We start from the raw sequence: 26,341 nt of genomic DNA on the forward strand, positions 1-26,341 counted from the left end.
AAAGGCAACAAAGCAGCCTTTATGTTACTAGCTACGTTATCAGCTACAATAGTATGAAGAAAAACAATACGAGATACATGAACAAAAGTTTCATCATAATTTATCCTATATTCCCGAGTAAAATCTTTTTCCAAAGGACGGGCTCTATATCATTTTACTGCCCATGCATTATCCTTACTTTTTATCTTGTAGAGTCAGAAGCTCTATATATAATTTCTTCATCATATGATACAATTAACAAGATACGTACTCTTAACATTTAACAAAATGCATTTATCATTTCAGTAAGAGGAGGTGCAAACAAATTAATTTTTATAAGAATAAATACTAGGGTCTCGATCTCGAATCTTGACGTTAATTATCCAACAGTATTAATAAAATTTTATTATTTTCTTAATATAAGAAACAAAAGGAAATGATAATTTAAGATATTCATGCCATCGCATCCCTAATGAGAATTTTCTTATCTTGCACAGGCCAGATTTAAAATGTAGTTTTTTTTTTTCTTTTTTTATGAATTTATCTGTTGTAACTCGTTGACATATTAGGAATGGTAAAATTATAAAGAAAGCAAATACATTACATTTTCATTAGTTTTTTTGATTTTATTGTATTCAAAGTTGACCATAAATAACTTTCTCCATTTTTATCGCTAAGCCAGCCAATAAAAACAGAAAGTCACTTTCCCTGCCAAAAAAAACACGTTCACTTGCATCGTTCTATTTGTACTGCATGCATTCAAACCCTAACCCTAACATATTACAGGAGATTTCTGCTTCTTATTTTCATATTAAATTGACAATATAGAATCTTTCTATGAAAAAAATTGAAAAGAGAATGACAATGATTTTGGAGTAACCTAGGGTTTTATTTCTTTTATTTCTTTTGTATATTACTATAAGGTGATAAGTTAATTAAAAGGCTAGGGCTAAATTTTGTTGGCGAAAAATTGCAGACAGATATAAAAGAATTCCAGAAATGTCTATGACGTGCCCTTCCCTTACTTGTGTATCTTTTGCATACGAAAGGCTGCCTCTAGAACATTTCAGGCTCTCCATCATCAAATTGAATGGCTCATTTTTTGGTAATTTTAATTTCTTCTTTCCATTTTAATTTATAAATTAACTATATGTAAACGATTTGAATTTGTGGGTGCATTGTTTTTTTGAAAGTCTTTTTAGAATGGATCATTGGAATGGTATTTATTTTCGTATGTTCTATAAATTTCTTCGTGTCGATAGAGGTGGAAGTTTCGATGATGGCGACTGTAGGAGAACTTAAGCAAGCAGTTGAGAACGTGTTTAACAGTTCACCAGACGATGACATGCATATCAACATTTCATGGTATTGATTTAATCATAGATATATAATGATCTATGGCTTTTTTATATAATTGGGGAGGGGGGTGTTTGTGGGAGCACGACCTAGCAGTTTGCTATACCATTTGAGTTATAACTCACTGGTATCTATGGCTTTTATTTTTCAAATTTACAATTTTAGTTTGTCCCCTTGTTAGAAAATTTAATTTAATTTTTGTCGAGATGATTAATTAGAGAAAGATGGATTTTCTGATGTTGATATAAATATATATGTTGTGGTGCAGGTGGCATGTGTGGAGTCAATTTTGCTTATGTTATAAAGGTCTAAAGCTAGTTAATGACAAGGCTTATATTCAATCTTATGGTATCGATGACGGTGATCAGGTTAGTTCAACATAATCTAATTCCTGATATTCTTGAACGAAAAATTATTTCAACAAAAGATATTATGCTCATTTGTTACTTGTTATATCTTAATTTTGCTCGGGTACAATTCCTGATTTTCCGACTACAATTTTATTCAAAAAAAAAAATATATCTTAATTTTAGTAGAAAACTTTCAGAAATTGATATTATAGAAAAATCCATGAAGTATACACTTATTTATGTTGTACGTTATATGGAGTAGAAATGCTTGAAACTGGAAAAGCCGGAGCAATACTTCTTTACTATACTACACCAAAATAGTGTTTTACCGGCGTATTTGAGATGGTTTGTTAAACCGTCGCTGAATCTTGTAGGGGCGGTTTTAACCGCCCCTACACCTGATAAAAACCGCCCCTATAGAGCAGATTTGTTGTAGTGCTAGAAGTTAGAAATGTAAAGTTTCGGAATTTTAAAAGTTCGATAATATAAATGAGATATTGAAATGTATGACGCAACACAATCTCCATGCAACATAATTTACGCCTCTAAAACCCTTTTTAATTTTAATAAGTCTATGTTTGATCATGTGTTTGCCATATTTTGATATACCATTCATTAATATTTTGGCTATAACTGTCACTGATAAATCTTTTGTGGTGCACACAGCTTTACTTTGCCAGGCATTTAGCAACAAATGACAGTACTAGTTCAGCGATGCATATGACCGGTAATTTGGAGTTTCAAAGTGAACGGTAAAAAGCCTCAAAGGTGTTTGTAATTAGTGATTAGAAAAAACAGATTGAAGAAACTTTATCACAAGTCTTTTAAGTTGCTGATATTCTGTTGTGTTGTTAAAGTTAAATGAATTTTGCAATTTGTGTGTGTGTGAGCTTAAAATGAAAGCTGAGTGCTCCTTGTAATTTTGACTGAGCTTGAAGAATGCCACAGAATATGGAACCGCAGTCAAGACTTTGTTAGCACATCAAGAACAGAATTTTGGAGATTTCTTAAAAATTGACAAAAAAAAATTCATTGTTGATAATACATTATTACTATTGTCATGAAAAGTTTACATATCAATGCAAAGAAAATTTTGATTAACTAGTGTAAAATTGCTTTTATGTTACTCATTGTTTTGATTTTATTAATTACTGTGACTCCAGTTGAACCTCGTACTCATAGTTTGCTGTTAGTACCAACGGGGTGCTTGCATATTCTCTATAGATCAAATCGGATATATAATTATTGAAGACTCAAATGGTGGGTTGATATGCAAATATGTAACTTCTTTGCTCTTTTATATCTCAATGAATCTACATACTTTTACCTGTATTTTTATTATAATACTGGAGATAATGCACGAAAAGATCCAATTTTTTCTTAAGGCAACTTGCTAGATGACTTAAAATTAAAGTGATGAACATGTTGTATAATTGTGCCTTTTAAGTATGGTCAATCACTACTTGCTTGAAAGTTGCTGCCTTGAAAAGAGCCAAGAGTGCTCTGATACAGGACAAAGATACAGGCAACTTAATTGGTAGCAGAGCCATATTCTTTGCTGTAACAAAAAGCTTGAATAAAGGTTTATTTTGCCTCTTCAACTTAGCATAAAAGATCAAATGAGTCTAGACTTGTAGTTTGGGACAAAAACACCCATTTAGATCAATTTACACCTTGAATCATCACCACTGGCATCGGATCAAAATTGACAAGCTACGGATTTTCTTGTCTAAAATCATGAATTTAAACTCTTTTGATTTTTTATACTTAGCTGAACAGCCAAAATGAACCTTTAATGCAAAAGCTCACACCCAACTAGAGAATTTTCCTGGTGTCGTTTCTAGAAACTAATAGATTTTTTTTTATGTTCAAGATTCTACTATGGTTGCAACCACTACCGACATGCATATGTCATGACTCATGAGAATCTTTTTACTGGATACCCTTTACTGGGAAATGATTTGCAGAATAAATTAAAGGTTGATGAGATTCTGGTTTGAATCTGATACGAATAGAGACGACAGTAAAGAACATGCTGTCAACGAATTTTACGCCCTAATTAAAGTGAAAGACATATATGCCTTTCATCTTTATTCATAGTATATGTATATATGCTGCTTCTATAGATTCTGAGAATTCTATAGTTACTAAAGCCAAAAGTTGGTTCATTTTGTTACTTTCTACATAAATATCTAGAAATCGCCTTCGAATCACCGGTATGCCTTTCGAAATCGGGAACATCAGCATGCCGGCTTTTGAGACTGATCCAAGCTCGGCATTCTCGATACTTAAGTTATAATTTTTGATACACAACACACATAAATGTATTACTAGTCACATATTAACTTTGACGGGAAGGACTGTTCAGATTCACCGTTAAGAAATATGTATAAGAGCCTGAGTGAGAGGTAAGATATGTTGCGATATAGCTACATGATAAGAGATAAGTGTAGCTAAATATAGCAATCAGACAAGTATATAGCTGCATACAGCAAAAACTTTATAGCAACTGACAATCATGTAGTTGCATAAAGCTATCTCGAGAAATAGAAGGTTTTTATCTAATTACAAGCAAGGCATATCGCAAGGATGGTTAGCTTTCTAGTGTAATGTTTTATAGAAACTGAATTACCAATTCCTCATCTGACTCGAACAAATACTAAAACACCCAAAATTCTACCACAAGCTTGAAATAAAATTTTCGCATAAATCCATACACAAAGGTGGAGATACTGACCTTTGTTCGGTTTCATAATTGGCTCGATCAAAGAATCGATTGTCCATCATTTACAGCGCTGCTTGCTCGTATTCAAGGGAGAATCCCTCATACTCTTGAATGAACCATTTGCATGCAGCTGAGTTCCTTCAGATTTCTTCTTTCGCCTTGCTTGTTGAGACAGACGAGAATGGTAAGATAAGATGGCGAGATCATTTAGATCTTGCAATGGAGTGAGAACTTTCACAATCTCATCCATTGTCGGGCGAGATTTGGGGTCTCTACTGAGGCAGTTGCAGGCTAATTGAGAAACTTTCTGAACCGCTTTAAGAGAGTAACTCAGCTCCAATCTGGGATCGACTAGCTGGTACAGTTTTCGCTTCTCAGCTAAATAAGGCCGAGCCCAAGTAACAAGATTCTGTTCGCCACTGGGGCGCTTCTTGTCCATTGATCTTCTGCCTGTCAAAATTTCAAGTAGCACAACACCGAAGCTGTAAACATCACTCTTCGATGTCAAGTGTCCTGCAAAATGAGCCAAAATTGTCAATTTTATTTCATCTAAACCCACAAAAAGCTTTTTAGTATTTCAAGCAGAACAAGATTACAGCATCCATCACCCTAGATGAAGATATGCCTTCTGGTTTAATGAATTTCACGCAAGACAATAATGCAAGCTACATGAGTCAAGATTGTTCAGTAATCCTTTTACAATCAGATCACGATTTTTATTCTAATGTGTTGCTGACCAAGTGCCTAATATTCTAATGTGGATTTTAGATCCTTGGAGAAATATTTTAATAATTCCAAACATTTTTATGTTACAACTTCTATACCTGTCATCACATACTCTGGAGCAGCATAGCCATATGTTCCAACGACCCTGGTAGAAACATGAGTTTTGTCACCCTGAGGCCCAGCTTTAGCTAGACCAAAATCTGAAAGCTTGGCATTGTATTCCTGCTTAAGAATTAGCAATTTATATATCTATAAACAAAAAAAGGATTTGAACTTACTATTTAGATGATATAAACCCACCACATACCGAATCAAGCAAAATGTTTGACGTCTTAAAGTCTCTGTAAATAACTGGTTCTGGACCACCGTGAAGAAAGGCTAACCCTTTAGCTGCCCCAAGTGCAATCTTAATCCTGTTAGACCATGGCAGAGGTATTGTTCCTTCAAAAGTTAAAGAGTCAATGTCAGCATTTGCCTAAATATATCTTAAAGTTGTCCAAAGCATGACAATAAAAAGATTGTAAAGAAAGAAAAGTCATTTCAAAAGTATTAAGTCTTCATTAGCTTGAAGAAAATGTTAAAAATAGAAAAAAAAATAGCTTTTTCGACATCCTCAGCTTTAACCATATTTAATTAGGCTCATTACAAGGTTCCTCGAAACAAAACCAGAGTCCGCCAAAACAAGAACATGCTGTTAGAGTGTTCCTTCAAGAATGAAACGAAGTACACCAATGTTGTATATTTAAAATAAAACCAAAACAGCACAGAGTCGTTAAACGAAATTTTATGGAATAAGAAACAAGATATAGTCACACTAGTATCGTGTGGCCACAATGAGTAGGAACAAAATGGAGAAAAGAAGATGGAGAAGTAAATTTCGGATAATTAAGACCCAAAAGGTAGCAAAATGATCATGTTTACTATCCTGAGATACACAACATATTTGGCAGCATAAAATAGTGAAAATAGGACAGAAAATCAACTAAATAGTCAAAAACTGACTTCTAAACAGATGGTTTTCAAGACTTCCTCGCGTCATGAATTCATAAACAAGAAGCCGCTGATCATCCTCAATGCAATACCCAATTAGCTTCACGAGATTATGATGGTGAAGCTGTCCAAGAAAATCCACCTCAGCCTGCAACAAATAAAATTGTAAATATCAAACCATTCACATGTCGTCGTCTGTCTCATTCAACATCAATCTATTGACTCAAGAAAGGTATATATCATACTAACCACCCATTCTCTATGGCCTTGAAGACCATCTGGCTTTAAACTCTTCACAGCAACTGTTACTCCTGACCCGGGTTTCGCCGGTGCTGTCCCGTTCTCCTCTATCCATCCCTTGAACACAAACCCAAATCCACCTTCTCCAAGAATGCTATCAGGCCTAAAATTTCCAGTTGCTGATTTTAGTTCTTGAAAGGAGAACTGAAGTAACTGACATGGAGGTTTATTATCTTTTGGTGGTGGATCAGGATTTTCAGAAGATAATTGTGCTTCATTTGGAGGGCATAATTCTCTATTGCTAGCATTTAGATACCTTGTCTCAGTAGCTGCATAAACAATATTTAGTGTGAGACGCCCTCTTTCCATATTTAACACAAATCTTTCATACTAAATTTGCTTACTTTTCAACCTTGATAAACAGCAATAACACATATTTACAGCTAAATTTAAATATAAGATAAAAAACAGTTTTAAATAAGCAAAAAAATTTAAGAGAAACTGCAGTTTTCAAGTGCTAGCAACTCAAGAATCTTGAAACATAAACAAACCCCAATTTGAGATCTACACAAAAATGCCAACTTTACCATAAGTTCACACTACTCAAAAAGCTTTTTCTATATATCAACCTCAAACTGTAAACAAAACACTAAAGATAACAAAAATATGAACAATCTCCAAATCAAATTTACAAACTTTAAATTGGAAATAAGTTAATAATAGTACAACAAACTATTGTCAGAGAATCAAAAACAAAGTAGACCCTAATAAAACTATAAAAGAAGCATTCTTTTTTTATTGTTGACAAAAAAACTTGAAACAAAAAACAAAAATTAACAGTTATGAATACCTGCATCATAAACAAGACTAGTACGAGGGATAATGTTAGCAGATTCTTTAGAACCAGAACCACCTCTAACTCCTCTTTTCAGAAGAGACCAACAACCACACTTATTCTCCATAACAACAAATTTAACAAATTGTTTTCCTTTTTTGGGTTATGGCTCTATAGTTTTAACATGGGTTGTCACTGTAATTGCAGAGTAGTGAGCAGAGATTGGCCATGGTTAAGAACTGAGTCAAAATATGAAAACCCAGAAACAGAACAGAGAAGTGAGAGAGAAAAAAGTGTTTGGTGTTTGAGTTTAGTGTTAGTGATAGCGTTGTTGGTGTTGGTGTTGGAGATTGCAGGCATCATCATCGCAGAGTGTACAAAAAGAACTTTTTTTTCCACCACCTTTTGGTGTGGGGATCAAAGAGGAGACAATGGAATTGGAAATGAAATTTTATTTTAATTACTAAAGTGCCAATGTATTTGGATTTATTGCCAACTTTGAGCTAGTGCTATAATACAATTTTGTTTTTCTAAAATTATTGCCTTTTTGGTTATTTTGTCTAGAGGTGCCCACGGTTCATAAACCGACGATTTTAGTTTGAAAAGTCATGATTTTATATAACAACTTTTAAAAATCGTGATTAAAATGAAATTTTCTATAAAATTCGCGAAATTTTTTATGGGATCAATCCTTTTAATTATTAAGTTTTTGTCTATTATAAAGGGTAAAACAGTTTAACAAATAAAATTTGGAAAAAGGAGCAAAACATTAATATGGGGCATCCATTTACTTAAAGAAGAAGCTTGTTTTGTTGATAGACTTTGAAGAAAATAAAACTATAATACAGAAAATAATGATTCTTTTAAATGAGCATCGATTTAAGAAACTTGAGACATACTCTCTACACAACCTATAAATTGAACATGTGAGTAGTATATACCATTTCCATGTTTGTTTTAGAAAGAAATCATCCTCAAGTCCCTATATTTTTCATTTTTTTATTTGTATTTGATCTATTTTACTTTTATTTTTTTTCACCGTCCTATATAAAAATTTGTAAGTTCAATTTTAGTCACCATCCTATTTTCACTTCTTCATTACTCGGTTATCCATGGTAACGGACAATTTAATACGAAAGCTCACGACTTGACCGCTTCAGTTAAAGACTTTGTTCAATTTGTCATAGGAGTATTTGCAAAATAAATCCTAACGTTTAAACTTTATAGCGATTTAATCAATTATTCAAAATGTTACAAAACAAATCATAACGTTTTCTATTTTTTCATTTTGAAGTCTCAATTTGTTTTCCGATAATTTTGTCTCCTTCCTTAGGCTACAAAGTGAATACGAAAGGTTGTGATTTTATTTGAATTTTTTTAAAAATGTTGGGATTTAATATTGCCAATACATGCATCTAGTAGACTAATATGATTGTCACGTGTGCAAAAAAATTCCGAAAACACAGTTTGGACTATAAAATACAAAAAATGGAAAGGTTGGAATTTGTTTTATAATGTTTTAAATAATGAGATTAAATCGCTATAAAGTTGAAATATTAGAATTTATTTGTCAATATACCTTTATCATACAAGTATCTTTAGAAAGGAAAAACTAGCCTGTCGGACCTAAATAATTATTTATATAAAGATTTCAATTTTGTTTGATTTTAAAATTAAAATAAATCGCTTTTTCACAAATCGAATCACAAATGATTATACTGGACAAGTTTGATTCAATCCAACTTTAAAATATTTATATTTTAAAAAAAATCAATTGGCATGTTTTTGAGAAAACAAAACTTAATTCTACTATGTGGACACCAACTCTCGATTATTGAAATGATATTGTTGACTATTATAAAAGTGATATAGCCGGTGGTAATTATGTATGTATATGTCTAGTGAAATTTAGTTCAAGTGGTTAAAACTCTAATATATTTTTAAAATTTTAGCTTTGAACTTCAATAAGGCTAGTAGTTTAAGATCAATTTAAAATTTAAAAATTTAACTACTAATCATTAGCTATTAATGTGTTAGAAATTATGTTGGATTTGAAAAATAAAAGAAAAAGTGTCTTACTACTAGAAATGAGAAGATAAATAGTTTTGTGGTTTTCCCACATTGCTTAGAAGAACTTATTTTATTGAGTTTATAATTTTTTTTTATGGATTTGGACCTAAAAGGGTACCCAGTTTTATAAATTGTTATGGTAACAAATTTTTTTGGCTGATTTATCCTAGGGACGTCGTAGTTGTCAGCGATCTAATCTGTGACTCAGTCTCTTCGGATTCGACGTACCAAACAGCAATTGTAACAACATAATGTAATTAGATTTGATTTCTATCAAAAAGAAAAAAAGAGGAAAAAACCTTGCGTGTATATGAACCAAAGCACATAACTTGAGGCACTTATTTGTCTAGCTAAATTAAGTGGATTCATTACGGAACATTTGCAGCTGAGCGGAGGATGTCAGTAGCAATAAGCAGTGGGATTAGGACAAAGAGGTTTAAAATAAATGAAATTTATTAATAATTATTTAGGTAATTTCTTGGTCTCTCTTACTCAATGTATAAGTATTGTTTAATGAAAGCTAATTAGAAAACATGTATGGTCAAAGAGCATCTTTGAGTGCACTCACATCATCATCATCATACTTGCTTGCTTCTCTCTACAGACAATATGAGTAATATATTATCTACATAGATTTGGAAAATCAAGCAATTAATTAATTTTCATGATTGGTTGGTTTCTCTATTGAATATAGTTACTAACTTACTACAATTATAGGTGGGGATGCTTGGTGAGAGGTCATTCCATCAACAACCATAAAATAAAACAAAGTATCTTATGATGAGCTTTGGTCCAGAATAAAGCAAATGTGTCAAAGATCCTATTCCTATTTTATTGTGATTTTCAATTTTCTTCTCTTATCTAGTATAATCTTTTTTTTTTATTTAATTCGTAATAATAAAATCTCTTGATTGATTCTTTTACACAAAAGTATTTTGTTATAAATTATGACTTTAATGTTTTTTTTTTTTCCAATCGATAGAGTCGATTATGAAGATTCAACTTACAAAACGTGAAAGTCATATAACAATGAATCCTATATGATCTTTCAAATATTAAAATAAAATAATAGGAACAATAAGATACAAGCAAAAAATAATCGAAAAAAAGAAAATTCTAAACATAAATCCCCAAACTTTAACACAACGACTCCGTTGAGAGGGTGTGTCGATATTTTCTTTTTCCGATCTTCCATTCAATTCGCTTGATCCTTTGAAACCTACTATTTCCGATCTTCGATCTTCATCTTCATTTAAACTCTAAAAAGATAGATCCATACCTTTTTAATTTCTTAGATCTACAAGACTTTAAAAGTTAAAGCTCAAACAAACACTAAAATTTCTTATGAGATCTAAGAAATCTAAGCAAAGGAGGTATAAAAGACCTTAACTTTATTTCAAAAAGAGAATTAACAAGACCCAAATCAAAAACTTAGACTTTAAACTAAGATTTATTGAATTAAAACAAGTAGATCTATAATAATTGTAATATGGGCGGAGAGAGGATGATTTTCCGGTTAACCGGAAATCATTCTCTCCCACCCTCTAAAAGATGAAGAAGAAGAGACCTTTTTTTAGAGAGAAGTGAGAGTAAAAATTGTAGAGAGGACTTTAATGTTTACATGAGTAACAAAAATATTTTTTGAATTCATATGACGTCAATATAGCATATGAAAACCATGTGGCGCCACTTCCCTCATTGTGGCGTTTATATCACATTTGATGTGGTATTATGTAGTTTTAATATTTGATATCGCATTGTAGGATTTAAATCTTTCAGACTAATCTTACTTCTAGCTTGGTAGGTTTTTTGCGGGAGGCAAAGTTCAGACTCAAATTTTAAAAGAGTGCATACTTGAGTACGGTTCGAACTTGTGGCCTCATTTAAACCAGGAGAGCGCCTTAACAAGTCACTTGCGTCTTGTGGTTAAATAAGATGTATATTTGAATGAAATTTAATCATGTAAAGTCTAAATTTTACGGACTTATGGACGTAGCATAGAAAACTCATTGAAACACATTAGTAATCCAAATTTTAAGAATAAATATGAGTGGAATGACTTGTACGATGCAAATCTTTTATATATATATATATATATATATATATATATATTTATTGTCTATTCCGAAAATATCCAGGTGTATTTCTATGCTATATTATGTTTCAACGATTACATTTAATATTATAGGTAATTTTAAGTACTTACTAAAGATTTTAAATATTTTTAAGTTTTATAAATTCATTTGGAGTCACATAACCGAATTATAACTTGAAAGCCGTACGGAACTGGAAAAAAATTAGGTACTATTTTATTTTGGTTATTTCTTTTATAAACATAATTTGATTTTGATTTTTCTAACATAAACCATTTCACTCTTTCCAGTTTCTACTATTGAACCGAACCTTATAGTACATAAGGCACATATGCCTATTTTGTGAGTTTTTCTTTTCTTTTTAAGCACCATTTAGCCAAGATTTTGGGTATCTCAGAGATTTAGGACCCAAAAGATCATATCAAAGCTCGGCATATAGATAGATGTCCAGCGATCATTTTATTCAAATGGAGAAGCCATATACTTTTACCTTTTTTTTTAGAATAAGATTGAAACTTTATTAATAATCCAAAGCAGTTACATTTGTGGGGAAATCAAAAAAATGACTGTACCACTCGTGATGACCTGACATGAAACAGATATTTTTACTTGGTCTCGCCACTTGTGCAACATTGCTGATTGCTCCTAAAAAATGTTGATCAATAGTTAAGGACAGTGTGGAGCATACCAATTTAACACATCAGATAAAGTAATTTTTTTCTTTTAAGATTTTCAAGCAAATATATATATTTTTAAAAATATTTTTTGAAATAATTGAAACAAAATAGATACAATTCATTTCTAATTTAAACTATTTTCCCTTGCAAAAATGTTTTGACTAGTTTTGCTCGTTACTTTAATTGGAAGTACCGGATTGTATCTATTTTATTTCAAAACGTCTTTTTTCTAGTCAATACATTTTTAGCATTATTAAATACATTCATTTTTTTCCCAGAAACGGTAATTATCGGCCGTTCTTATAGTGTTTTGACTCTTTTCATTTAAGTTTATTTTTGAATTCATCAAATCTCACTACAGTAAAGAGGAAGCAATTATATTTATAAAAAATTCGGAAAAATTTGAAAATTAAGTTTGGTGATCTATCATGAAACAGACGACGCGCTGCCTGATTCACAGATCTACTTGTCACAATAAAAAATTATCAATAATTTTTTCGCTAATAAAGTTCAGTTTTCGATCAATCTTCAATTAAATTTCGATCGAACTTTTTCAATCGCCCGCAAATTGAAATCTGATATCAGAAACTACAGTCATAGCATTTGATTTAACCATCATCTCACAAACCCTTCATAAATAAATGACAAAAATCTTTACAAAAAAAGAATAACAAACCTTTCAAAAAAAAAGATAATATAATTTTTTCAAATAAAAGACAAATAATAAAACTTTTAAATCTCCTAATTTATTATTTATCATTAAGAATAAACTTTGACCCGGTTTAAGGTAGTAAGGGATTGTTAATGATTTTAAGGTAGGGGTGTCCAAATTTAATATTTAAATTTTGTAATAAAATTATTATTATTATTTTACTTTCGGTGACCTGTACCTATCTATATGTCGCATGGTTATCAAAGTTGGCGACTTATAGTATAAAACTAAAGGATAGTTTGATAATCATTTGCAATTAGACAACATGATGTACATATAGAATAAATCAGCTGAAATTTTGTACCTAACAATCAAGAACGAACTCTTTTGTAAAGTAAGAAGCAGACGGCCAACTGTTGCCAAAATGAATTATGCACATGTTTCACTAATTATTATTTGGATACATAAAGACACTAGCGTAATGAAAAGTATAAGAGGGGACAACAGTAAATGGTCACATATATACGCCTTTTAGCCATGGCTATTATGAAAAGGAAAAAAACGAAAATCAATCAGATTCTCCTTCTTCAATGGACAGATTTGCTGTTGTTTATGATCCTACTGCAAATGATATCGATGGTGATGCTATGATCTTGAAGTTGATGAAGAGGTTGTGGTCAATGCATGATGATGTTAAAATAGAAGATTTAGCTACTAATTATGTTCTGGAAGATGAAGTTATTGAGCCGAAAAAAGAGAACGAAAATGAAGCAGAGAAACAGTTTGATGAATCATGGACTAATCTATTCAGCTCTAACTGATAAATCATGGACTTAATTAGTAATTGTGTTGGTTTGATTGTTAATCATAGTCAATATGCATTTATTCTTGGTAGAAGAATCATTGATAATGTCTTGTCAGCACATTCATGAAATTGTAAGATTATATAATGGATTATCTTTCTAGATATCATTAGCAACAGGAATAATTTGAAGTTCCAAAAAAATTGCAAGGACCCATCTTCGCTTTGCCCATGATTTATTTCTTTTCTGCCGTGGAGATGTTTCTTCTGCGAAGGAAGCCCTTTCTGGTTTGAATGTTAATAATGATGAAAGCTCTATCGTCTTCTACAGTACCCTGATCAGACTAAGCTGCTGTATAGAAATATAATTTCCCTTAATTTTTTTTATTTGAGATGGAGCAGAGAAGTTAGCAGAAAATATGGTTGTGTTTGAAGGTGCATGACCTAATCAAGATAGTGTACTGTGTTCAAAACAATCAGATTCTCTGTAATTTGTAAGATTAAGCATAGGGTAGTAGGAGCAAAGCCTGATTGTAAGCCATTGTTTTTCTTAATCAAAGCTCTTTTGGTTTATTAATCAAAAAAATGATGGGGAAGAGGAGCGGCCCCCGGCTGCCTCCCCCTACCTTTGTCATGCATGAAGGTCTAATAGATTATGAATTATGAATTACACAACTTAGAATAATTTATTTTTTAACTTTTATTATAAAATTGATAAATTATTATACATACAGATTAATTAAGTTGTGACAAATTGGATGTTCGAATTCAAAATTTTCACATGGTATAATGAAGTCAGAACATTATTATAGAAATTTAAAATTCTGTAATTTGTAATTCGTAAAAGTTTAAATTTATGTTATTATTAGACCAAAATATTAAATAATACTATTTTCTAATTAATTTTCTAATTAATATAATTACCATTCTTTGAAATTTTTCTTCATTAGAGAATGAAATTTTCTAAATGAGTGATAAATAAATTTTAATATAAATACAAATTATATATTATAGTTCTCTATTTTTCTTGAAATTATAGTTGGAGATACGAAAATGCATCGCTCAGTTCAGTTCACTAATGGACCTAGTCATTTGATACATTTTTAGTGCGATTAAGACATTGATTTGAAAGTTTCACAAAAATCCAACCTTTTAATTTAATTCAATTTGTCCTAAAACGCATAATTTCGCTTTAATTATGTCCAACTACACAATTTTACTTATGTTGCGCTTTGACATCAGCGCCACGTAGGCGCCACATGAGCAAAATTACATAGTTGGATATAATTGACACGAAATCATGCGTTTCATGACAAATCGGATAAAATCAAAAGATTTAAATTTTTGTAAAACTTTCATGAAAAATTTGGCTTTTTTTGATCATTTGGCCGAAAAATAATAACAATAGTTTTTGATTATTTCAGTTTAAATTCTTATGAAAAAAGTTTTTTTTTTTGCCAAAGTATGAAAAAAAAACTTCAAAAGACTCAAAATAGAGCAACCGTTCCGTAAGTCGGAAGAAAGACCAATTACAAGACGCCACGTTTCATGGTAAAAATAAACCAAATACCAAAATTCTAGTCTCCACGAAGTTCCTTCCGTGTTAATAAAAAAAGGGCTTTCATTAACCAGCAAGTGACCCTAGCTTCCATCGGTGGCCACAATCAAATATGAGTCGGGCAGATGAACAAAATCAAATGAATTAGGTTAGATCAATAACCCTAATTCTCTATCCTAAAAAATCAAATAAATTAATAGATTATAGATGAGCATGCCCAATTAAGGAAAGAAATCAAAATCGAAATTAGGGTTTCTAGATTTAGATTAGATCCGACAGAGAATAGGAAAAGAGAAGGGAAGCGGATAAGAAATAGAGAGCAGAGAAGGAGATATTGGAAAGAAACTATGTCTGCAATAGTGTGCGGGAAGAGATCTTTTTTTGAAGAATTAACAGCGACAAGCCCTTCCACAGCCACCGCCGCTAAAAGAATCCGTTGCTCTTCTTCTTCTTTATCTCCTCCTCGATCTGTTTTTTCCCTCTCTTCATCCCCTTCTTCATCCTTCTTCGTCCTCAATAATAATAACATCAACACCAGTCAATCTTCGTCGCCTTTTATTGATCGACTCGTCGCCCTTTTCCCTGATATGGACAAACAGGTTCGATTCTCGTTTTATTTTATTTTTTTGTTTGATTATTTAGAATTCATTTGTGATCAATTTTTTTTTTTTAATTTGTTTGATTTATGTGTTTGGGAATTTTGGTATTTACAGACCATTGAGAGAGCGCTTGAAGAATGCGGTGATGATTTGGATTCAGCAATCAGAAGTTTAAATGAGCTTCGATTGGGATCTTCTACCGATAACAACAACGTCGATCCTAATGTAGTTGCAACATCTGATTTCCAATCACAAGGTATGCAACTATGCATACAAAAAATATACTGATATTTATCTTTGTAAGTTTTGACTTTTGATTTTTTTTCTTTATTTGTATGCGTTGAATTTAGGTGTGATGACTAATTTGAGAGTCTGTCATGTATCTTGAAACTGAATTTTAAATTTAAATGTATGCATTGCTGAGTATTTCATCTTATTTTCATGATATGGTCCGTCTATTTCTGTCTTTGCATCAAAGACTATATTTTGCTTTAATCTGTGAAATGAGCTATTCAGGTTATCTGATGGTCTAATTCAACTTATGATGGGGCTTTTGCTATGCCGCATATGCCGCAAGTTGTTGTGATCTTCTCTATTTGCAGATAGATGTCTAATGTTTCACACATTTGTTGTGCTGCCTGCTGCAACTCTTGTTTATTATTAATTATTAATCGTCTCAAGTTGGTGAATAAAAATTGCTACCTTTGTCAAGGTTTTGTTGGATGCTCTCATGCCTTGTTTATGTCTTCAGAGCTCATGCGAGTCTCATTTGTTTTTCATTTTCCCTGAACTCCCCATTTTCCTTTTTTTATGCCATTCATACCATTTAATATTAATCAAATGATATAGTAGGATCTACTCTTACATATTCTCTATGGTGTCTTGACCTGATTCATAAAAATATGATCTACAGAATGTTGCTCATTAGAGAGGTTACCTGGTCATAAGTCTATTTACTCTTTTTGTTTCTGCAATTTCCGAACACCTTCTGTTCGCTTCTATTTTCTAGAACTTTCTGATTTGACATTTTTTCACATTGATCAACTTTTAATTAAAGAAGTGCTTAATTAAGCATGTAATGTTTCTTTCATATGTCTGTTAGAGTTGACAGCTCCAAAGGCATTTTTATGCACCTTGCATGCTCCAAGCCTATTTGTTTGTTTAATGTGGGGTCATTAATTTCACGGTGATATGCGCCTGAGAGATTTACCTTCTACTTAGTATGAATTATGCCTGTGTTATTTATGAGTTTGTAAAGAGAAAGTATATTCTGACACTGTCAAGTTTTTCTTCATATGTGCCTCAGATAAAGTGTGCATCTATAGAGACTCACTGTGTCCTCTCTCTCTCTCTCTCATATGCACACACACACACGATGCTTGGAGGTTTATTATTCTAGTATTGGTTGGCTGCAGTTCTATAAAACAGTCAAGAAAATGTTGGATAGGCTATGAAAATTGCAATTATGTTGCATCCTATGAAGGTGGATTGACCTGACTTTGCATGAATGTATAAATGGCTCCATCGTTTATAAGATGTAAAGAATATATGATTCTCTGTATATTTTACAAACAATTTAGTAATTACACAAATTTAGGTTAGCCCTAACAAGGCGCTAATTTTAGTGCATGGGAATCTCTTGGATACTTTTTATCCATCATCCACTTCATCTTTTCTTCATCAGATGCAATATGAGAATCACCTTCTCAGTGTAGATGACATTTTGTATTTTGTAGCTCATTCAGTATCGTAATGGCAGAATAATTTTTTGTTTCAGGTTTAACACTAACTAACTTAGAAGTTCCGGCAACTGATGATACATCAGCTTCATCACAGCTCCCAATGGATGGTGCAGAGTGGGTAGAGCTGTTTGTTAGGGAAATGACGAGTTCCTCCAACATGGATGATGCTAGAGCACGTGCTTCAAGGGCACTAGAAGCACTGGAGAAGTCTATATGCGCACGTGCTGGAGCAGAGGCAGCCAAAAGCTTTCAGCAGGTTTTAATTATTTTTTATCCCTTTTGTTCTTACGTTCAATTTCTTTGTTCACTTGGAAATTTAATGATTTGGGGTGAGGAGAAATCGGAGGGCCAAACATGAAACGTGCTTTTGTTTTGTGTCTTCTTAGGAAAATATGATGTTAAAGGAACAATTACAAGCACTGGTTCAGGAAAATGCAATTCTGAAGCGAGCGGTAGCTATTCAGCATGAGCGGCAGAAAGAGTTTGTGGATAGGAGCCAGGAATTGCAGCATCTGAAGCAATTGGTATCCCAGTACCAGGATCAATTGAGAGCTTTGGAGGTTGAGCTCATTAACTCACGAAACACTCATTTTTTCTTTCTTTTCTTTTGTTCCTTCATCCTTGTTTTATTAAGAAACTTGACATTTTTCTTCGTCTTGATTTGATGGTCTGCCAGGTGAACAACTATGCATTGACAATGCACCTGAAGCAGGCTCAGCAAAGCAGCTCAATTCCAGGTCGTTTTCACCCGGATGTATTTTAGAGTAAGGTGGTATAAGGTCTGAGTCGATGCTGGATCTGCATGGCTGCAGACATAACTTTCATCTCTCCTTTCTCTGTCTAGCTTCACTTTGAAATGCGTTCTATGTACCAGAATCATTTGTTGCTTTGAAAATTAAAGGTGTTAATAATTTATATGCATTTAAATGATTATAAATGTAAAAGGGCACTTCTTGGTTTCAAGATTATTAAAGTTATGCTAATTAGTAATTGTAATGTTTCTGTCTGTAAATCATGCATTGCCATGATCTGAATGTCTATTCCATTTAAGCTTTGTTCAAAGAAAAAAAAATCGTTTAAACTTGATAAATTAAACAGAGTATATGTTGAGGTGATGATCGACTCTAGAACAGCGCAAGGAGTTAAAATTTGAGTAAAGGATCATCTTGGTTTCTAATCTTGTGATCCGGAGTTGAATAATCTACTTTTAGTCATTTTGATAGATTTAGAACAATATTTTCTATTTTTAGGTCAATTAAGGTAATTGATCTAAAAAATAGAAAGTAACATACTTAATATAGGATTTAGAGTAACGAGTTGACTATTTTTTATTTTGTCCTAAGAAGGCAAAAATTAAAAGTTAAAACTAGTTTCCATTAGTTTTCTGCTTCTTGATTCTTAAGAGTTAAGACAGTTTTATTGTAATTGGGATTTAAATTCCAAACCAGTATGATTAAGTAGTAATTTTACGGTGTATGATAGAAAGATTATTGCATTCAACCGTTGCGTCATATCATTTATAAAATAAACTAATGATGCGTTAGTCATATGGAAAAATTAAATAATAATTAAGGATTGAGATTCTCTCAATGTTCAAATGAACATGATGGGTCATGTTCACTAACTCTACACCATTCATTACAAAATGGATGGTGTAAATCAAAAAAGTCAAAATTTAGTTAATTCAATCTACACCATTCATTTTATAATGATGGCGTAGATTAGAGAACATGACCCATCCTATTCATTTGAATATGAGGAAATCTCAATCCAATAATTAAAAATTTTCTTATCGCAAAAGTTCATTAGTTTATGACATGACACAAACGAGGTATGGGATAAACACTTTGTATGATATTTTTTTTTTTTTTTTGCCAGAGATAACAATATATTAATATATAGAAGAATGACCACCCCATGAAGGAAATGAGTCATTCTTTAAACAAATAATAATAAGTGGACTTTGTAGCTACAATATGAGCCATCCAAATACCATTTTAACAAATATATATAAACCATAGTTTAAATAATTTGTTAAACAAATGGTAGAACGATAAAATAAATTGACAATATTAAAAATGATCAAGATACGTACCAATAGTAAAAATGATATGATAATAGTAGTACCTTGTGAGTTTATTGTAACATGTAGTAGCGTAGATTGAAAAAACTATCCAGAAAGAATTTGCCAAGTGTACCTGTTCATTTATTTCATAAAAATAAAATAATAATTTAATATAATCATACCTGATATTGAAGGAGTCCTCTCGATTTATCTACCGAGAATAGGAGTTAGAGGGGCCAATTGAGAGGCCCCTCTTATGAAATAGGTTTCGTTTTAAAAACTTAAGTAATAATTAAATAATTATTTTAATTAAGTTATCGTATTTTTTAAAATTAAGTAGTTAGTTTATTGATAAGTGTTATATAGGAGTTTAGCAGAAAAAATAAACACCTACATAGGGAGAGAAAATCACCCATATTGGGAATGAAAGGTAATAAAGAACATATAGATAATAACTGTTTTCTGATTCTGAAAATTTATTTTTTGTTATCATCCCACATTCTAAAAACCGTGTTTCTTATTTTGACATAAATTAAAAACTCATTAAATTTAACCTCTCATGAGCATACAAAAAATTAGTAATATACAGTTAATGTTCCATCGTCTATAATGTTTATGATAAAAAAACTCATAATAAAATATATAGAGAAAACAAATATATTAATCAAGAACACCAATTAGTAAATAATAATTCAAATGAATTTGATCTGTCAAAAACCACTTACTATAATGATACTTAAAAATGTTTTTTCAAATTTCAAGACACTTTATATGTTACACTTTTATTAAAAAAATTAAAATAAAAAAGTCAATTTTATACTAATTTTACATAGTCAATATATAAATAATAAACATCAAACCAATTAACTAAACTAAAGAATCAAAAATATTGAGAGATGGCTCTTCGACATGTTACTCCCCCAATATCAACGGAATTATCATAGTCGAACGCTTTAACAATTTTCAGTCTGCAAATCTTCTACAACTATGACAAAGATAAGTAATTTTTTTCTCTTTTTTACAAATCTAATTTTATAGTCCTGCATTAATTAAATGTTTCAAATCATAATTATTTCTAATACAAAACTCATAATCAAAACTTGCTTATTGTATATAATGAACTAATGATTTTGTCACTGTGTCTTGGAGAGGAATAGTATTCATAGGCGGTTCCAGACCAAATCGTGAACAATCAAAAAATTGTTGGGAAGAAGACAAATGAAAAATTTAGGGAGGCAAGGAAGATTGTGCTGTTGGTAATTAATCGATGCGACCAACAGATTCATTTTGGCGTATTTGTTTAGGTTTCAACAGGCTGAAAACTGTCGTGCAGCCATTAAACTGCAAGAAGCAAAAACACTTTCTTTAATTTAATATCTTCCAAAGTACATCATGAGGAAGAAGAAAAAGAGACCAGAAAACAGATTTGATTTCTTAACTTTTACTTTTCATATGTTATCCTTTAAATTGTTTTTTATTAGTTGATTTAAATCATCTTGAATAAATTTTTGTAACCGCCCGCCTTGGAAATATCTTCTACAGGGGGAGATCAACTTTACTGTACCAAACATCGAAGATCAAACAACAATACTTCTGAATAACCGCCTTTGCATTAATCTCCCTCCGGCCACCGCCATCAACTTTACTGTACCAAACATGGAAGATCAACAATAATACATCTAAATAACCGGGTTTGTTGCCTGCTTTTAATCTTTGATGTTGCTTTAAATAATGTATTTAAATTTATTTTACAAGTAATAAGTATTGGAAATTTTCAATATCGGAATCTTTTGATTTTGAACAAAAATTAAGATTTCATAAATGTTTTTCTGAGTATAATCAACGAAATGATCGTTGTGAAACGGTTCAGTAATTCGCAATCCCCAAATCTGTAAGGAAAAAACACTAAAAGATAAGTATATTTTCTCTTTTTCTTTTTGAATATGAATTTTACATTCATAATTACTGTTATAGTTATGATTTATATTCTTATACTTTTCTAATTTTACATGGTTAATTGTGTATAAAGAAGAGTTGTTTTTTTGTTTGTGAATTTTAATTATCAAATTCAGCAGTAGTATCTACGAAAACATGTGTAGATAGGCATCTGATCGCCGCCGCCGTGTATGGTTATTATCTTTCTTTTCCTGTATTATGCTAATTCACTGTTACAATCTCACAGTTTCGTTGCTACCAATACATTTATTGTCACTTTCTTTCTGGTATGTATTTTTTCCTTCCTTGCAAATTGTTTTTTATTTAATTAAACCATTTGTAAACTAATTTTATCGGTTGTTCTTCTGAAATTGAATTTTATTACATTTTCTTGGTCTAATTTTTCAAGTTTTCATTTGAAAATGATAAACAAATTTTGAATTTAGTTTATTAACTATTTTCTTGTCTTGTTTATTTATAATTTTTCTAACTATTGAAAACTCAATTGAAATCAAATCCATTATAATAAAGTTTATTATTTAAATTACATACTATATATTATTTTTAAATAGTTATATAATTATATGATATTTTTACTCTATTTAAATCTCATTTATTATACATAAAATTTGTTATATCAATTTGTGAAGTTAAAGTACTCCTTGTGAGGTTAAAGTACTCCTTGTGAGGTTTCATACTCCTTGTGAGGATATTGTACTCCGCGTGAGGTTAAAGTACGTTGATGAAAGCCTCTACTGCAATGTTCAAGATAAGTTCTGATGCAGCTATAATATAGTAACATTTGTTGGTATGATTTGTATGAAAATTTTGAGTTTTATCACTTATTATAATTCTCATTGTCTTTCAGGAATAATATCACCCGAAGTTGCGAAGACACTGGAATAAGTCAAGAAAGATATTCCATCAATAATAGAAGTCATAATTTTATACCGTTCGCTTACTTTCATATGTTAAGCGAATGTGTACTTGGATGGCCCATGAAGTGGCTAAAAAGTCCTTAAAGCCTCCTTTTTAGGAGTTATTATTGTAATCTCTGTTATCTAGTTCTCACAAACATTATGTACTTCTATTTACCGAAATTAATACAACTACTACTTTGCCAAAAAAAAAAATATATAAATAATAAAAAAACATATAATTTTAGTACCAAATTCTGAAAAAGAAAATAATAATTTTGTCACCACTTAGTGGTTATAGATACGGATCGGTTTCTAATTCATGAAACGGTTATTCTCTCTTGAGGATAATCTAATTATACTATCAAATTACTTTGATAAGAAGTAGCATGATCATACAAGTAATTAGATATACTATTTAAACTAAAAATTGTCAATTAATCCAAAACATTATTTCGAATAATGCAGAATCTCATAAGGAATACAATAACCTAACAAAGAGTACATAACTTCACAAAAAGTACGATAACCTCACAAGGAGTACAAAACCTCACAAGGAGTACAATAACCTCACAAGGAGTACAATAACCTCACAAAGAGTACAAAACCTCACAAGGAGTACAATAACCTCACAAGGAGTACAATAACCTCACAAGGAGTACAAAACGTCACAAGGAGTACAATAACCTCACAAGGAGTACATTAACCTCACAAGGAGTACAAAACCTCAAACGAAGTACACCAATATATTTAATATCCTCGTTAGAATTCGCCTTATAATAGCTCAAGATATTTGTGCATTTGATTAATAGCAATGAATGATGAAATACATAAAATATGAATTCAAAAATTGAAAATTAAAAATTAAAAAACACATTTTTTGTTAAAAAAAACTGATTTAAATAAAAATGTAAAATCTTATGCAAAATTGAAGCAACTACACGAAAGTTGAATAATATTCAAGTGGATGATTTGTGAGAAAGGAAATTATTTGCAACAAATCTAATATAATTACTATAAAAAAGCAAATCTAACGGTTTTAATTTATTGTTGGCAATTCATGTAATTGATGATAACTTAAAAGATTAACAATAAAAGCAGTTATTATCTTCAAAAGTAAATAACTAATTAAAAAGAGAAAACAGTTATCACTTACCATTATGAAAACAAATGATAAAGACATATGGAGAAGAAGATCCTCCGCTGTTACTTCCTTGACATTATGGCGTATGAATATGATAAAGAAAGAAAACAAATTGATTCTCTACTAGAAAGAGCCCGTTTCTAACTTCTGTCAATTGCATGTAGTCTAAATAATTAATACCATTAATTAATCAAAAGACAAATTTTGGAAAATGAGAACAGTACCTTCACGTGAACCATATTTAGGACCCAATTCTCTTTCAATTATGGCAAAACTCATTCATGATCGAACAGAAGCAACGTACATACGTAAAAGAACGGCACAAAATCGACGGGTATAAAATTTATATCACATTGTCAATTCAAGTAATCAAACAACGTGACGAAATAGGGAAATTTAAGATTTATTTTTAATTTTTTAAAATTACATACTTAAAATCCTATTCATATTTGCCATGAAAATAAATTTATGAACCATCACACACTAGTCTGTGCATTTAGACAAAAGTTGCAGATAAATATATGAAACTCTAAAAAAACAGGAATTAAACGTAAGAAACTAAAGTGAGATAAAGTATAAAAAAACATCATTAATAGTACTGAAAGAATATCCAGATCACTTCCATAGATATTAAGGAAATGATGTACAACATATAAAATTTTGGTCTTACATGAAAGAAACAAATAATTATTTTTTCATTTTCATAAACGAAATGACAGTTATTTCAAATTGAAATGAAGTGAAAGTTGGTCGGTGAGTCAATGAACACGAACAAGAAAACGAATTCGATAAACTCATATCAACTAAATGTATGATTTTACAAGAGAAAAGCAAAAAGTTAATCTAAATATGCAAAAAAACTAAAATTAAATCTTTAAACTAAATAGGGCTAGTAACATTACCGGAATCGAACAATCTTCGGAAATGAGATAATCACCAAATGTGGGATGTTATTGAATGTTTGGAGAAGCAAATCCTCCTTTTTGCTTTGAATATGAACAATAATTTTGATGGAGTAACCGCCGCGGAGGAGGCGGTTGACAATGGTAAGGCCATAATGGATGGTGAAGAAATGCCTCAAATTGCTTCTTTCCAAAAAAACCTATCATAATCATGGGTTCTAATCTTAAAGCAAGTGATCTTCATTTTCTTCCATCTGTTGCCCATCAGCTTCATTTGCAACAGTTTGATTGCCATTGCTCCTTTGTATGATATTAGTGTTATGTTTTTGAATCACTGAATATGTTTGCCATAAATTTTGAAATCAAACAACTGTAGGATGCTGATGGGTGAGAATAATTGTGCTTTAGTATATAGCTCCCTACATGTTTTTTTATAAGTATATGAGATGTTATAAACGGCTTTTAATTGTGACACGACATTTTCAAACTTTTTGCATTCAAACTAATACTCACTCGAGCCGGATACTCTAGTGGGAGATAAAATTTTAACCCCAAATTTTAAACAACTGTATACATGAATACGGTTCGAACCCGCGACCTCATCACTTAATGCAGAAGAATGCCTTACCAACTCACGTGCGCATTGGAATTAGCTCCCTACATGTTTTTAGTTAAGTGGCAAACATGTAAATTAAGCGTTTGATTTCCGTAATAAACAAATTTTTATATTAGGACCAATAAATTCGAATTTAGCCATTTTATTCAATTAATGAAAATATTCATTATTTTTAAGTCAAATAATTTCAAATTATACAAAAAGGGACGTGGTGATCCAATTTGCGCGTTAACTCACCTAAAATTAGAGATATTGTCTTTAGATGATTAAAATAGCCAGGAATGAGTTATTGATCTTGATTTACAGATTTAGGGACCATAATAACCCTTTTTCCATAAACACAAAAGTGTGCTTTAATTTTGGTTTGGAACCCCACTCTTATGATTAACATGTGGAGCAATGAATTCCCTTCCCAGTTTACACATGATAAGTTTTCATTTGCTCCACTAGCCAGGGAAACTTTCTTCCTAATCAATCTCTTCTACAATAATTGTCTTTGAATATTAATTTACTTCCATTATATGTATAATATGTGTTAGCCAATTAATATTAAATTTACTTACTTTATAGTAGAATTAAAAATTAATTAATTATTTTCAATGTATTCTTCAGTTTGCATATTTTTTATCTAAATAGCTAATAATAAAATTATTTGGTATAAAAATTTTGGGAAAAAATTGATTTCTAAGCCTGCAATTTTATGCCACTTATACTTTTATGAATGCCAAAATTTTATGCTATTTTGCTGCAGGATTTGATGATTTGATAGAATCATTTAATTTGAGGAAATTATCTTTAATCATGTTAGGCAAACTTCTACCTAAAATTATATTTATTATCTTCAAATATCTATAATTAAATGAAGAAGCAACATTTTATACATTAATAAATTATTTTATACGAGGAAGAGCATTCCACTTTCCGTCATTTTAATAATTTTAAACTCATAAGTAATTTATAATGAGCAAGTTTATTCAATTTTTTGTCTATCCGACTTTATTTAAGAGAAATCCTATGGTGGGGATTGATAAGTTTTTTTGAAACTCTTGCATTTTAAAAAATATATAAAATTGTTTGATATATTTTATTTTTATTTAGTTGACTACTGAAACTCAAACTTGGAACCTTATAGACTTTAAAATAATTCTACTACCAGAAAAATTATATCACTAGGCTTAATTTGCTTTTGCATGCTTCTATTTGCTATCTAACTTCTTACAAAACCAAAGCTGATTCTTTTGTAAAAATAATTTAAAAAAATATTTTTTTTATCAAGTATGAAAACATTATTCATATCAGGCAAAAACATACATACAGCTTCAAAAAGGAAAACAAACGAAAAATATTGATGAAACATTACAATCAATA

The 26,341-nt window shown here is 30.9% G+C and overlaps 3 protein-coding genes across 3 annotated transcripts; 2 read left to right on the top strand and 1 right to left on the bottom strand.

Annotated features, from left to right (window-relative positions):
* Positions 1-621: 621 nt before the first annotated feature.
* On the top strand, positions 622-2,665 carry LOC126679205 (U11/U12 small nuclear ribonucleoprotein 25 kDa protein-like). The gene is made up of 4 exons (XM_050374189.2): positions 622-1,084; positions 1,242-1,344; positions 1,604-1,703; positions 2,352-2,665. Exons 1-4 carry the CDS (start codon positions 979-981, stop codon positions 2,439-2,441), a joined length of 399 nt encoding a protein of 132 aa, XP_050230146.2. The 5' UTR covers positions 622-978; the 3' UTR covers positions 2,442-2,665.
* A 1,470-nt stretch (positions 2,666-4,135) lies between these two features.
* Positions 4,136-7,652, bottom strand: LOC126664466 (serine/threonine-protein kinase PBL34-like). The gene is made up of 6 exons (XM_050356857.2): positions 7,217-7,652; positions 6,376-6,695; positions 6,139-6,274; positions 5,444-5,577; positions 5,235-5,358; positions 4,136-4,923 (listed from the first exon to the last, which is right to left on the bottom strand). The coding sequence occupies exons 1-6, from the start codon at positions 7,326-7,328 to the stop codon at positions 4,469-4,471; spliced, it is 1,281 nt and encodes a 426-aa protein (XP_050212814.1). The 5' UTR covers positions 7,329-7,652; the 3' UTR covers positions 4,136-4,468.
* A 7,485-nt stretch (positions 7,653-15,137) lies between these two features.
* Positions 15,138-18,390, top strand: LOC126665155 (uncharacterized). The gene is made up of 5 exons (XM_050357868.2): positions 15,138-15,652; positions 15,767-15,908; positions 17,430-17,650; positions 17,781-17,954; positions 18,071-18,390. The coding sequence occupies exons 1-5, from the start codon at positions 15,401-15,403 to the stop codon at positions 18,155-18,157; spliced, it is 876 nt and encodes a 291-aa protein (XP_050213825.1). The 5' UTR covers positions 15,138-15,400; the 3' UTR covers positions 18,158-18,390.
* The last annotated feature ends 7,951 nt before the right edge of the window (positions 18,391-26,341 follow it).

This window comes from Mercurialis annua, linkage group LG1-X, assembly GCF_937616625.2.
Source record: "Mercurialis annua linkage group LG1-X, ddMerAnnu1.2, whole genome shotgun sequence".
In the NCBI taxonomy this organism is placed as follows: Eukaryota; Viridiplantae; Streptophyta; class Magnoliopsida; order Malpighiales; family Euphorbiaceae; genus Mercurialis; species Mercurialis annua.